General features: G+C 29.1%; 3 protein-coding genes and 2 non-coding genes across 5 annotated transcripts; 4 read left to right on the top strand and 1 right to left on the bottom strand.

Moving 5' to 3' along the window:
- Positions 1-240: 240 nt before the first annotated feature.
- On the bottom strand, positions 241-360 carry LOC145934608 (5S ribosomal RNA). The gene has a single exon (XR_014425074.1). It is a non-coding gene; the product is annotated as a 5S ribosomal RNA (ribosomal RNA).
- A 1,798-nt stretch (positions 361-2,158) lies between these two features.
- On the top strand, positions 2,159-2,278 carry LOC145934599 (5S ribosomal RNA). The gene has a single exon (XR_014425066.1). It is a non-coding gene; the product is annotated as a 5S ribosomal RNA (ribosomal RNA).
- Positions 2,279-4,458: 2,180 nt separating this feature from the next.
- Positions 4,459-8,891, top strand: LOC145933798 (kelch domain-containing protein 4). The gene is made up of 7 exons (XM_083033788.1): positions 4,459-4,670; positions 4,838-5,008; positions 5,360-5,595; positions 6,728-6,897; positions 7,606-8,168; positions 8,331-8,535; positions 8,620-8,891. The coding sequence occupies exons 1-7, from the start codon at positions 4,551-4,553 to the stop codon at positions 8,763-8,765; spliced, it is 1,611 nt and encodes a 536-aa protein (XP_082889914.1). The 5' UTR covers positions 4,459-4,550; the 3' UTR covers positions 8,766-8,891.
- An 854-nt stretch (positions 8,892-9,745) lies between these two features.
- LOC145933811 (ejaculatory bulb-specific protein 3) lies at positions 9,746-12,133 on the top strand. Its single transcript, XM_083033807.1, has 2 exons — positions 9,746-11,289; positions 11,665-12,133. The coding sequence occupies exons 1-2, from the start codon at positions 11,127-11,129 to the stop codon at positions 11,799-11,801; spliced, it is 300 nt and encodes a 99-aa protein (XP_082889933.1). The 5' UTR covers positions 9,746-11,126; the 3' UTR covers positions 11,802-12,133.
- Positions 12,134-13,430: 1,297 nt separating this feature from the next.
- Csp6 (chemosensory protein 6) lies at positions 13,431-15,111 on the top strand. The gene is made up of 2 exons (XM_083033806.1): positions 13,431-13,715; positions 14,726-15,111. Exons 1-2 carry the CDS (start codon positions 13,520-13,522, stop codon positions 14,896-14,898), a joined length of 369 nt encoding a protein of 122 aa, XP_082889932.1. The 5' UTR covers positions 13,431-13,519; the 3' UTR covers positions 14,899-15,111.
- Positions 15,112-15,122: the final 11 nt, after the last annotated feature.

Raw genomic sequence — 15,122 nt, forward strand, 5'->3', positions numbered from 1 at the left:
TATATATAAATATATACACATATTTTAGACATAAAATAATTCTTACGTTACGTCTTATGCTTACGGTTACGGAAATTCGTGTGCGATGGCCTTTTTAGTACTTTAATTGTGGAAAAGGATTTTTTAATCGGTATAATCAATAAAAAGATTAGTTGTCGAATCCAACTTCTCGTTTTATTGGTAAAATAAAAAACGGCTTTAGGATCCCCTTAAGATTTTGAATTAGCAAAAAAAAGATGGTGCCAACAGTACATGGTGTTCCCAAGCGGTCACCCATCTAAGTACTGACCATGCCCAATGTTGCTTAACTTCAGTGATCGGACGAGAACTGGTGCGTTACAACGTGGTATGACCGTTGAAGCAGTGGTATCAACGCAGAGTACTAAAATAATAACTTGACAATTTTAAGGACGATTGTAAAAAAAAGTTTTTTTATCGTCATTATAATTTTCCTATACATTTGAAACAAAAAAGATATATCATTAATGACTATGGTCTAATCACAGATTAATAGACAGATAGCCAAAAATCTGGATGAAGGCGAGACCGGCATTTTTCACTGATTTCAGCGTCATATCGTAGTAGTGGCCAATGCAGTAACTACTAATTACATTCCCAAGAAATGTCATTTTCGAAGTCAAAAGTAGCGTCGTTAATATGACGGTAATAGTAGTAATTGTGGGATCCCAGGTTCAAAACTTGGGATGGCATAATTTTTTTTTGTTTTTTATTATTTATATGTATATGTTATATGTATTATTTATTACGTAGACATAAATATTCGGCATATATTTATTGTTTTTTAGATACGCATATATCTTCTTATATATTTAAAATGTATAAAATAATCATAATATAAATAAAATATTTTTACAGAGAAATATTTTTAGAAATATTTTAATTTTTTAAAAATTCATACACTTTTTAAATTTTTAATCCGAATGTTTTCCGTAAGTTATGAAAAGTGTGTATTCTAACATTATTAGATTATTTAAGAAAATTTAAAAAATTTATAAATTTTTAAAAAGTAAAAATATTTCTATCATTGTACAATTTCTATCATTGTACAATTTGGAGACATATATATAAATTTTTGATACTATTTGTTATATATACGCACATATGTGCATAAGCATATATAAAATTTACAAAAAGTGGGTGCTTATTAGCCTTGCTACATTCCTGCCTTCTGCTACGGAAGGCCAGAAAGCATTTTCAGGCCGTATCTCGCGTGTAGCATGTCACGTGATTAGCACGGTAGAGGAACAAGGATAACGTGATTATCGATCCTTGTCTCTCTACCGTGCGTCCGCGTGAGCAATGCAATAGTGTGTACGTGTACGGATATACACCACTACATAGAACCTGAAATTGGTTTTTCAACGTTGGTAACACTGAAACCGGAGTTTCGCGTTGTCACCGCGCGAGGTCTCCAACATCAATTCGGAGTTTGCCTGGGTCGCCTGCCGACCCTTAATGATATATCTTTTTTGTTTCAAATGTATAGGAAAATTATAATGACGATAAAAAAACTTTTTTTTACAATCGTCTTAAAATTTTCAAGTTATTATTTTTTCATCAATTAAGGTGATGCTGGAGTGACGGCCGAACTCCGATAGGTTAGCACTACACATATCCAAACATATACACGTATACACATATCCAAACATATACACGTATACACATATCCAAACATATACACGTATACACATATACACACGATAGGTTAGCACCACACATATCCAAACATATGCACGTATACGCATATACACACACATATGCGTGAAAATGTTTTTAATATTTAACTTTTTTATTAGACTTGCAATCTCACTTTTTATTGTTTACTAATATTTCTTCATGTTAACCCTATCGCGTATACTATATTTTATGCACAGATAAACTGCAGAATTATTTTTATTAAATAAGTATTGTTACGAGCTGACATGAAAGAAGCCGATAACAAAACTGTAATTTTTGATTTTTATATGATTTATATATGGAATTATAGCTAACGCGGTCCGTTTTTATAAGTACTTTAATCGTGGAAAAGAATTTATTGATCTGTATAGTCAATAAAAAGATATCCCAAAATAATCTCTATATTCGCATTCGGTCGGTAAAAACATACCTCCAGCATCCCCTTAAAGGTATTACCATTGTCAACGGTCATACCACGTTGTAACGCACCAGTTCTCGTCCGATCACTGAAGTTAAGCAACATTGGGCATGGTCAGTACTTAGATGGGTGACCGCTTGGGAACACCATGTACTGTTGGCACCATCTTTTTTTTGCTAATTCAAAATCTTAAGGGGATCCTAAAGCCGTTTTTTATTTTACCGATAAAACGAGAAGTTGGATTCGACAACTAATCTTTTTATTGATTATACCGATTAAAAAATCCTTTTCCACAATTAAAGTACTAAAAAGGCCATCGCACACGAATTTCCGTAACCGTAAGCATAAGACGTAACGTAAGAATTATTTTATGTCTAAAATATGTGTATATATTTATATATATTACATAGGCCGGTATTCATAGTCCGTTCTTATTTCAAGACCGTCTTAAGTAATGTCTTAAGATGCAAATACGGCTCTGTGATTGGTTAATCACATCTTAAGATTGTACTTAAGACATTCTTAAATATAAGAACCGACTATAAATACCGGCCATATTAATATTCTTTAAAATTATTAAATATCAAATCATACATAAATCAGATATATGTATACATATGTCTTCTTCTTACCTACATGGCTGGTTAGGCTTCCTAGGGAATTTGCCCATACGCCAAGTATACATATGGGGTGCTTTCCAATTAGACACACATAGACACAGTGTAACACAGTGAACGACTCAGAGTGTTCCATTAACGACACAACTTCACACTGCTCGATACAGCAAAAACTTGTGTTTAAGCATGTAAAAGCTTCAGTTCTACCAACAATCTTAGATTTATTTATTTTTAAGCGTTGGTACTACTGTTATATCAATCAAAACATTGTCATATAGTACTCTCTCTCTCTTAAATGCCTTTAAATAATATTTTTTTTCATCAATTTATCAAATAATAATAAAAATTAGATAAAAATTAGCTACAAGAAGCGGTCGTTATTGGGGCGCAAATAATACATTTATTCAATATAATACAAAATCAAAGATTATAAAAATAAAAAGTACGTACGTTTCGGTTACATTTTTGGGCCATCTTCAGCGTAAATAATAAATAAATATAAAACTAAATTATAAATATATATAAAATTAAAAATAACACTAAATTCTATATGTAGTCAACGGAGTAAAATAAAAGTATAAGTAGTTATAAAATGATATTATCAAATGTCAAATTTTTCCAATGTTTCAAAATATCCGCATAGTTTATTTGAACAACGAATGCTCGAAGTAGAAACGGACATACGAGAAAACAAATTGATGTGAACGCACTCTGGTGCTTTCTTTAAAGAACTAAACGATGTTCCATTTGGCACCCTAACACAGTGTTCGGTAGTGTGACACTGTGTAGCACTGTGTCACAGTATAACTACATACAGTAGTGACAGTAGCTGTCGGCTCCTTTGATGTAGCCGTGAGTCGATCACGTGACGGTCAGCCATGTTGTAAGCCTTACGGGCGCTTCATTTGAACATTAAGAATCGCGATAACGTCTTACGCAAAGTCTTTTTTAATGAGATAAAGATAATAATGCAAATTATTTTCTGTTTTTAATGTTAGTATATTTTAAAAATGTATTAATAAAATTATAAAACAGTATATAAAACGTGATTGTTGAAAGTTAGCAATATACCGTCACAATTTGTGATATCGCCATGACAGTCCGCCATGTTCTTAGCCTTACAGCTAACGCATGCGTAAAAGAAAATTTACTCGCTGATTTTCTAGCACTGTCACTACTGTATGTAGTTATACTGTGACTGTGTTTCGTAATTGGAAAGCACCCCTTAGCAACTACGGTTATCGGGCCACGCGTTGCTAAGGTCTCGAGCGTAAGTGGGAGCCGCTAGGCGGTGAGCCTCGGAAATCGGCCGAAAAGTGCAAAACGTGGACTCTGATATAAATGCTTGATTTTAGCCTAAACAATTATATGTAAAGAGGAAAATCATTAATTATCCTTAAATTTTAAGTATTGGCGCAGGAAAAACAGTAGCGCGCAAAAATATGGTTTCGCGAAAATGACGGGACGTTACAATACGCATTGAGCTAGAGACGCGCGCATGCGTCGTCGATCGATAGTCGATTGGACCGCGTGTTAGGGAATTAAGACTAGTGACAAGAGTCTCCACAGATAGCCGACTAATTCTTTATTACTAGAATCCCTAGAATATAGGGAAAAATTGCACATGCGCGAGCGAGGCATGTAATAAATTCCCTAGAGTCCCTAGAACAGAAGGGCTCTAGGGAATTTATTACATATTTCGTTCGCGCATGTGCAGTTCATTTTTATCCACGCGCTAACATCAAAGGTGCCGAATTTAGGACATGTTTTTTATTTATTAAATGTTGATTTGATTTTGTAGCACAAAAAGAATAAAAATGGGAAAGAAAGACAAGAACAAAAATAAAAATAAAGTAAGCGGCAGTGTGAAAACAGCGCTGAAAACGGAAAAGAAACTTAGTGCTAAGCAGAAGAAGGAATTGACGGCGCTCGGTGAGGTTAGATTTTATTTTTATTTCTTTTTATCTTTTGTCATATAGAAAAAATGTGCATTAAACACTTGTCTGTTCATCATTAGATATAATTAAAAAATGTTATACATTATATATTATTTATTTTTTATAGAAAATAAAAATATATATTTATTATAATTTATTTATTTTAGGACGATATAGAAAAGGTCGTCGCTGAGATTGAGAAAGAGGAAGCTCAAAGACAACGTGTCAAAGAAGTGATAATAAATGCACCATCCAGACGAGTCAACTTCACTTTAACGGCACATCCCTATAAGGATGAACTTATTATGTTAGGTGGTGAATTTCATGATGGTCGGCAGGTATATATTATAAAAAAAAAAATGGTAGAACTGAATATATTAGTAGCGATCTTTTTGTTTATAACATTGTAATAAACAGGGATAACTAAAATCTTTTAAGCGTTGTTTAGATCCATGACTTTAATCATCGCATATATTTTAATCGTTAAAGTAAATCAGAAGTTTCTCTTAATATTCAATTTTATTAAAATATTAATTAGAGATACTCCTCGTATTTTTTGATTGAGCAATAAAATTTGATAATAAGATTATTGAAAGATCTAACAATAAAAAAATTAATTATTTGTTCTATTAAAAAAAATTCAAAAATAATTGGTTTAATTACATTTATCTTTGTTTTTGTTTTTTTAGACCATTGTATATGGTGATATGTTCTTCTACAATATACATAAGCAAGAATGGACATTGATAAAAGCACCTGGAGCACCACCACCTCGATGCGGTCATCAAGCAGTGGCTACTGCAAATCGCAATGGCGAATTATGGGTATTTGGCGGTGAATTTATCAGCCCGAGCGAATCGCAATTCTATCATTACCGTGATTTGTGGGTATTTCGATTTGCCGAAAAGAAATGGGAGAAGATCACGTATGTACAAAGCTATAGCGTGTATTCGTGATTCACAATTTGTGAATAAAGAAATCGAATTGATCAAATTTGATGAATCTTTTAGCTGTATTATTTATAAATTTTTTCAAATTTTTTATTCAGAACATAAATTTTTTCAACGTTTTATTCAGAATTTTTTAAAAAATGGAAGAAAAGAGAATTAACATTATTTTCAGTTGTGAAAATTTATTCACGTTTTATAAAAAATTAAAATATGAAAATTTTTAATGTTAAGTATTAAAAAAAGAAATAGAACTACTTTTTTGAATATTTAAAAAAATTATATTTTAAAAATAAATTAAAATTATTAAGGGAAAGTTGTGTCTGATATTCTAACATTTTAATACTAGACACAAATCTCTTTATGACCGACCTTTTAATATTTTTATAATTTATTTATTTTAATATTAGATTATATTAGAATATTTATTTTTATATTTTTTATACACGAATCTTATGATCGACGTCCGAGACGTTTCTGAAATGAAAATTTTTACATTAGAACTTTACTTTGTAAACATCTTATAATAGAAGTAGCAAAAACTTCTAATATAATTCATTCATAATTTACTGATAATATAACATTAAGTGTAATTAAATTCAAAATAATGTCCGATATTATGATAAAAAATAAAAAATAAATTATATATAATAAGAAATAAATTAGATCTTGTGATATAAAAAAGTAATGTGAAATAATTATTTAATTTAAATATATAGAAACGCTATGGAGAATCTTGTGTAGCTTTATTTCTTTATAAACTTTCTACAAATTAACTTAATTATTTTAAATTGCACACATTTATTAAAATAATTTTCTCAATTAAACTACATGCATTTATTACAAAATATATTTATATTAAATATTTTACATATTTTATATTTTAAACTATAGATTCTTCATACACAAAATCACTTGTGTATTATATATTTAAAATAATTTAAAATAATGATTGAAGGAAGATACATGTTATTTTTCTTATTTTTAGTAAGGATTAAAATGTGCTACAATATTATATGTTATATATCATTTTTTTTATGTTAATCTTGTCAAAAATTGATAATTTAATTATCAAAATGGTTGATATCAATAATATATCAATAATTATAGAGCTGCAAATGGCCCATCAGCCAGAAGTGGACACAGGATGGTTTACGCAAAGAAGCAGCTGATAGTGTTTGGCGGATTTTATGATAATCTGCGACACGATTACAAATACTTCAATGATGTGCACATTTTCGATCTGGAAACTTACTTGTGGCGAAAAATCGAACCTACTGGTAAACTAATAAACAAATTTTTATTTAAATTAATTAATGAATTAAATCAAATTTCATGTAACGATAATTTTTAGATAATAAAATACAGAGTAAATTATCTAACTTGATCATCTTCATTGCGTAAATTGTTTGTTGTATGAAAAATCATTTTAAACAAAATTCACATAGTATCAATATTCAAATATTTTTATCAAGAACTTTTATATATTTTAAGAAGTTCATGAAATTTGTTATGTTATTAAATTTTTATTCAAATATATTAGTACATAAATTATTATAAAACATTTTTTATTAGGAATGTGTATGAGTACAATTTAATATTTTTACCAAGAAAATTTTAAAATTTTCTTACAAAAAGTATACGAAGAATCAAAGATAATAAATATTTTTATCAGTAATTTTTGTACAATATTTTATCAATTATTTGTAAAATATTTTTAACAAAATGAAATCTGTTACATCTAAATCCATGTTAAAACAAACATATAATATTTTATCAGAGTTTATTAAATATTTTCTTAAGAATATATTATATATTTTTTCATATACTTATTTAATATTTATATGAAGATTTTTAGTAAACATCTTATCAAATAAGTTTACCAAATAATCATTTAAAATAAATATTAAAGCAAATAAGTAATTGTCATTGACAATGATGATATCTAACAATTAACAATATAATAATGTTAAAATAATTTTTTTAAGGTATCGCGCCTGCTCCTCGATCCGGCTGTATATTATTGCCTACTATCGACAACAAGCTCGTTGTATACGGCGGCTATAGTAAGGAAAAGGTGAAGAAGGAGATTGATCGGGGTTGCGTTCACGCCGACATGTTTCTCCTGACGCAAACGAACAAAGACGACGTAATCAAGTACAAGTGGGTTTGCGTGAAACAAACTGGAGTTCGAGTGACTCCAAGATGCGGCGTCTCTGCTGCATTAATCCAATCTGCGAACCAGGCCTTTGTCTTCGGCGGTGTTTACGACAACGACGATAACAATGAGGACGACGAGGAGAGTCTACGTGGAACATTTTACAACGATCTACTCGCACTGGATCTGGAAAAATTGCACTGGCGCGCCGTAACGTTAATTGAGAAAAAAGCAACGACTGACGACAGCAAAGGACGTAGGAGAAGAAAAAAGGAAGAAGCTGATAAAGAAGAATTAGGACAGAGTAATAATTCTGACGAGGAAGAAACGTCGGAAGAATCTTCGAATCTTGAACAATCTACAGTTACTGTGGACGACGATGGAATATTTACAGTATGTTTTTTTCTTTTTTTCTTTTTACATGCATAAAAAAAACATAAAGTTAGTAATCGAAAATATGGTACTAATCTCTTTTTTATAAGCAACAATTAATTTCAAATTATTTAAAAAACCAATATTATTAAAAAGAGATTTAATAGGTTTTTTGGTATCTAGATGACAATAGGCCCGACAGCGTCAATTTCTTCATTATCTCTCCAACAATCCTGTTCGACAGTGGCAAATGATGGAAGGATGAAAAATTTTCCGTCTCCGCGGATGAATGCTGGAATGGTGATAAAACACAACGTTTTGTATTTATATGGCGGCTTGGTGGAAGATGGTGATCGACAATACACTCTTTGCGATTTCTATAGTCTGGGTATGTTATTAATAATGTATTGTGTGTATTATATTTATTACATATATTATAAAACACGTATATGTATATGTATGTCTTGTGCAGATTGCCGAAAATTGGACGAGTGGAAGATGTTAAGATCAGATGATTTATCGTTGCAAACATGGTTTGATTCTTCTTCAGAAGAAGACGAAGATGAAGAAGACAATAGTGATCAGGACCAAAGTGATAATAACGAGCTGGTGGAATAAAGAACTAAGAGAAAAAAAAGAACAGAAATGTAGTTTTTGTATATATACTCATCAAAAAAATTATCGCAACATGTAATTAATATCAAAATTTAGCATAAATTCAAATAAGCGTATCTCCGCGAAAAATTGTCGTATTTCAAAAATTTTTTTTTTGTTTTAAAGGGTAAAGTCTCTACTTTAAGGAACTTTCGTTCGATTTTGATTTTATTCTCTCCCCCTTTCTCCAACCCTTTAAAAGGAGGGACGTGTTTTTTTTTTTTAAAATTGCATAGTTTGACGAGTTCTACGGAGTGTACTAAATTTTTTTCGCAAATACCATTATAACTATCGTAAAATATGGACTTCTCTACAAATTTAAAAAAAAATTGAATATGGACTTCTCTACAAATTTAAAAAAAAATTGAATACCGTACGATTTTTTTTCGCGAAGTTACATCATATCAAAGTTTCCTATGCATTTTTGCCTATGTATTCAATTACCGCCAACATTAGCATTATCCGATGGGCACTACAGGGAAGTTGCTGGTCGGATTTTGCCCATCGCGCGCGCGCGCGCGCGTGTGTGTATGTGTTGGGGCAGGGATATATGTTCGTATTTAAAATTGTGTATTTCTGCCTCGTCTTCGGATGACCTTTTATGGGAAGATGGCTGCATGATTTTGAAAGACTACCAACCAATTTCCAGCAATTGGAAGCAGCCCTACATCGAATATGTTTCGAAATTCTGCAAGCCACAATTAGAGCCTGCATTAATATGCGTGAGCGCCTGCAAGAGGTCATCCGAAGACGAGGCAGAAATATACAATTTTAAATACGAACACATATATCCCTGCCCCAACACACACACACACGCGATGGGCAAAATCCGACCAGCAACCTCCCCGTAGTGCCCATCGGGTAATGCTGATGTTGGCGATAATTAAATATATAGGCAAAAATGCATTGGTACCTTTGATATGCTGTAACTTCGCGAAAAAAAATCGTACGGTATTCAATTTTTTTTTTAATTTGTAGAGAAAAGTCCATATTTTACGATAGTTATGATGATATTTGCGAAAAAAATTTAGTACACTCCGTAGAACACGTCAAACTATGCAATTTTTTGAAAAAAAAAACACGTTTCTCCTTTTAAAGGGATGGAGAAAGGGGGAGAGAATAAAATCAAAATCGAACGAAAGTTCCTTAAAGTAGAGACTTTACCCTTTAAAACAAAAAAAAAAATTTTGAAATACGACAATTTTTCGCGGAGATATGCTTATTTAAATTTATGCTAAATTTTGATATTAATTACGTGTTGCGATAATTTTTTTGACGAGTGTATTTTGTATATATTTACATTTCGATCAGAATTAGAATTCAGTTGCAATTATCGAGTCAATTTTTGCAATTAACGTTCACTTTGCTCCTTTTAACAACGATTTGCCAAACGTTCGATCATATTCAAACATTCAATCTCAGAATCTAGGATCTATCTATAAGTGCATTTGAATCATATTTTTAAATCAAATCTCTGCAAATCTTTGTTGAATTTTTCTCAAATTTATATATTTTGTTAATACTTTTATATTAGCTCTTTCTATATTTTATTATATCCCCTTTCCATTATTTTTCTAATTTAAGATTTTAATTTCAAAAGATCATATTAGGCCTATCGCACAATACAAAAGTTCAAACTATAAGAACAGAAGAAAAAAAAGACAAAATATATATATATATATATTCCAGGTAGCAAGCGTACGTTATTTTGACGTCGAATGACGGAAGTTGCAAATGAAATGGTTGATTTAACACTTGCTTTCTCACTCTATCTTATTGACAGCTTTAGGGCGGCCATATTTTCTCTGTACGATAGAGTGAAAAAGAAATAGTGTCAAATCAACTGTCTCACACTCGTAACTTCCAGCTTCACTCGCTGCTACAGCAGAATTTTTTCAATTTTATTATTTTAAAATAATTCCTCTTAATATTTAATATTTATTCCTAATATTTTCTCTATTGTGCGCAAGTCCTTATATTTAATATTTAATATATATTTTGTCATTTTTAATCCTTATTCATTCTTAATCCATTTATTTTATTTTATTTTTTTTAAATAAATTAATTATTCCTATATATAATTTTTATTTCTATAATATTTATTCTTATTCCTAAAATATTTTCAAATTGTGAAACTCGATGAGGTTTTCGTAACGGTTGTAAAAGGATCAAAGGTCACAAGATATAATAATAATATATGTCTGTACTTTGCTTAGGGCTGCCTATTATAAGAGAAGTTCAACAAGAGTAGTAAACGTGTCTATCTCCGTTATATCCAATCAATTAAACAGTTTCACACATATTTTCTGGAATTAATTATTAAAAATGAATAATCGAATTATTATTACAATAATTCTCGTTAGCTCACTTGCGTTTTGTCGAACGCAAGATATTTCACAATATTTAAGTGATAAACGTTTCATCGATAAGGAACTTGAGTGCTTATTGCAGACAGGGGAATGTGATGGATTTGGACAACAAATAAAACGTAAGAAAGGATTATATTCTATTATTTATATATTTTTATGTTAATATATAAGTAAATGGCCTCATAATTATATAAATTTATGAAAGCATGCGCTTATAAATTTTGCACATTTGAAATAAATTATTAGATAATTATTATTATTAATTATTAAAATATCGAAAACAAAATATATATATATCTTTTATATAATATATATATTGAAAATATATTGTTTAAAATATACGAATTTTTTCGAATTATATTTTATAATTATAATTATAAAAATATAATTATAAAATATAATTTTATATTTTAATTATTATTAAGATAGAGACGCTGAAGATACGTCATTTTTTTATTAAAAATTCCATTTTTTTCTTTCTTTTTTTTATACAGGTATATTACCTGTTGTACTAAGGGACAATTGTCGTCGTTGCACTTCGCAGCAGAAAGTGAATCTACACAAATTGATACAATTTCTACAATCGCGATATCCCACGGAATGGCGCACAATCAGAAGAATGTACACTTAATCAATTCATCTTAATGAAAAAAAAACCCAATAAGTAATAGCAATAAACTAATGTCATTAAACGTCAAAATGACGTCATTTTGACGTTTAATATAATGACGTCATTTGGCGTCAAAATGATGTACGCTTGCTGTACCTGCATGATGGGCAGTCTTGTAATCACATATATGTGTTTTTTTTTCGAAGATTATATATATATATATATATATATATATATATATATATATATATATGGACATATGGATGGAAGATGTAAATAGAGATGCAAATCTATTACGATCTTTTTATGATGATTATATATATATATATGTTCATACTAAAATATATCTCTTGTGACACTTTTCTTTATTTTTATGAAGAAAAATCTTTTATTGTAACACTTTTTATAAACTATAAATAAAAAATATAAATTTTTTATCTCCTATATATTGTATCCTTAAAACTTTTTTTTCCGGCCGTTCGCCAACACATTTTCAATATGGAAAAGATTTGTGATAAAAAAAAATATATTTTTTTAAATATATATAATTATACACAGAAATTCTTAAAATGCATATATTAAAAGAGTTTGAAACATTATCGTCAGAAAAATAAAGCTTGGAGAGAAGTTATTTACTTTATATTTGTTTTTAAATAATTGAATTTTTTATTTTTGTTTTATTTTTTTATTTTTTTGTAAAGTAATTATAAATATAAATTACAATATGTATAAAAAAAGGAAGTTTTCTTCGCGAAGAGAAAGAGATATTCTTTCTTCGATAAGAAAAAATTTTGTCTATTGAATATACATCTCAGACTCGAATCTTTATATATATCCTGAAAAAAAGTATGATCGTTTAAAAAGTCTTATACGATATAAGAACCAGTGAGTTTATCGGTGAATCGATATAGCGGTTCATCGAATCTACTTTCTCTTTATGTGCGTCATCACACGATTCAATAGTTTGTGTCAATCATATGCACTCTATTACTGTAAGATTTTTTAATTAACATATCTTATAATATCGAAAACAAAATATATATATCTCTTTTATATAATATATATATATTGAAAATATATTGTTTAAAATATACGAATTTTTTATAATTATATTTTATAATTATAAAATATAATTTTATATTTTAATTATATTTTAATTATAATTTATTATATAAAATTATATTATATATAATTCATTTATATTAATTTTTTAATATAATTTATTAATTTCTCTCCAAGTGGCAAACTGCAACTGATGACGTCATAGATGTCAAAATGACGTCACTTTGACGTCTAATGACATCATCGACGTCAAATTGACATACGCTTGCTTGATGGGTTTATACTTTAATGTTTTTTTTCCAAAATTATGAAATTTGTACAAGATTGATAAGTGATATATATATTATTCCATACAGGTGAAATTAAAGAAATCTAATAATGATAGCGAGTTTTTCGTGGATATATTTTAGCTCAAAAATTGTTTTAAAATTATACGAAGCAAATAATATATTTGAATTCATTGTCCCAAGTAATTTTAATATGTAAGACATTCAATTAAGTTGCATATGGCAGGTATATATATACCCCTCCGTTCGAATCGTTCTCCGTTCGACTATATAAAAGCTAGACTGTCGGCGATCGACGCTTTTTAACTTCTGTCTGCAGCCTCTTGTCGATCGAAAAAGAAATTAAAATTGTGTGTAGTGTATCTCATACTTAAAATATATCTTCCGTGAATGATGAAGAAATATATTTTGATTTTGTTTCTGGCCTCGTTGATGACTCTGGTTATTGCCAATGATGAGAAATATACCAGAAAATACGATGACGTGGAGGTGGATAGAATTCTTCAAAATAATCGTGTTCTCAATAATTACATCCGATGCATGCTGGATGAAGGACCCTGCACTGCTGAAGGTCGCGAATTAAGAAGTAAGTAGATGAGGAAATGAAAAATTAAGAATGAGGTCTAATTAACAAATAAAAGAAAATAAGTAGGTATATATAATTTTCAAAATTTTTAGTTGAGGCCTAAAAACAATTTCTAAGGGGTGAAACTATCTTTCATGGTAAAAACATCTCTATTTAATAATATTTTATTAATATATATAATATTTTAAAAAGATAATTAAAAAAAAAAATTGTTTTAAATCTTCGCGAAAAACATTATTTTTTCAACATTTTATTAAATATAGAGACCCCATAGGTAGCAAGTGTACGTCATTTTGATATCGAATGAAGTCATTAGACGTCAAAATGACGTCATTTTGACGTTTATAATGACGTTAGTTTGTTACTTTGAGATGTTCTTATTATGAACTTTTGTATAAAATATTTTTTTATATCTCTGAATATTTTTTTGAGATACATCGAGAGAAGCAAAAATTCTCTTCCTTCTAAAAATTTATAAATTCATCTATTTATCCCTCTATATATGTGTGTGCAAAGTTTCATAAAAATCACAATTTTTGGGCTCCCGAGGTTCCCCTCTAAGATAAGTTATAAAGATGTTTTTTTTATTCTTATTTTTTCTTATATTTCGATTAGAATATTATTCAGCATTTTCTAATTTCTTAATTAAAAAATACATGAATAATTCAATGAGCATATAACAGTATTATAATTGTGACTGCAATATTACAGTATTCAATACCATACTTTCCCTCTCTTCCTCCTCTCTCTATTACATAATTTGAACTTTCTCGAGCAATTACGTGTATCCGGAGTTGTTTAAGTTACATTACGTCTTCATATTTCTTCTTAAAATAAGCGATATTGAAGCAATATTTAATATATTCATATAAAGTATATTTATATATTTTTTCACATTTATTCAATATAGCTACAATATTTATAAAATATATCTCGGAATAGTTTAAATTATAGTCGTAGTAATGTTATTAATTATGATGGAATAATTTACGAATGTTTTATTTTTTTAGAAACTTTACCGGATGCTCTATCGACTGATTGCAGCAAGTGCAATGATAAACAAAAGACTATAGCAGAAAAAGTGATAAAACATCTCAAGACAAAACGATCCAAGGATTGGGATCGTCTTATTGCTAAATACGATCCCTCTGGTGAATATAATAAACGCTACGAGCAAATGTAGATTTCTTATTCTTACAAGTATCTTTATTATAATCTTTATTATAATAAATATGTTATATTTCTATAGAAAAAAAGTCGCATAATTATTACAAATTATACAAAAAAAAATACAAATTATAGATATAAATTATTGAAAATATATTCATCGATTTTGAGGATATGATTGTATAATACATAATGATTTGAATGTAGAATGTAGGGATTTGATCAAATATAGAAGGAAGA

The sequence above is a fragment of the Prenolepis imparis genome, unplaced genomic scaffold (genome assembly GCF_030444845.1).
Source record: "Prenolepis imparis isolate NDT839.2.m4 unplaced genomic scaffold, iyPreImpa1.0 SCAF_3, whole genome shotgun sequence".
Lineage (NCBI taxonomy): Eukaryota > Metazoa > Arthropoda > Insecta > Hymenoptera > Formicidae > Prenolepis > Prenolepis imparis.

Excerpts from the sequence above, each read along its gene's own strand:
- LOC145933798 (XM_083033788.1), top strand. The coding sequence starts at position 4,551 with ATGGGAAAGAAAGACAAGAACAAAAATAAAAATAAAGTAAGCGGCAGT. Across the intron at positions 4,671-4,837 it reads AATTGACGGCGCTCGGTGAG|GACGATATAGAAAAGGTCGT; the intron begins GTTAGATTTTAT and ends TATTTATTTTAG. Across the intron at positions 8,536-8,619 it reads TTGCGATTTCTATAGTCTGG|ATTGCCGAAAATTGGACGAG; the intron begins GTATGTTATTAA and ends TGTCTTGTGCAG.
- LOC145933811 (XM_083033807.1), top strand. The coding sequence starts at position 11,127 with ATGAATAATCGAATTATTATTACAATAATTCTCGTTAGCTCACTTGCG. Across the intron at positions 11,290-11,664 it reads ATTTGGACAACAAATAAAAC|GTATATTACCTGTTGTACTA; the intron begins GTAAGAAAGGAT and ends TTTTTTATACAG.
- Csp6 (XM_083033806.1), top strand. The coding sequence starts at position 13,520 with ATGATGAAGAAATATATTTTGATTTTGTTTCTGGCCTCGTTGATGACT. Across the intron at positions 13,716-14,725 it reads TGAAGGTCGCGAATTAAGAA|AAACTTTACCGGATGCTCTA; the intron begins GTAAGTAGATGA and ends TTATTTTTTTAG.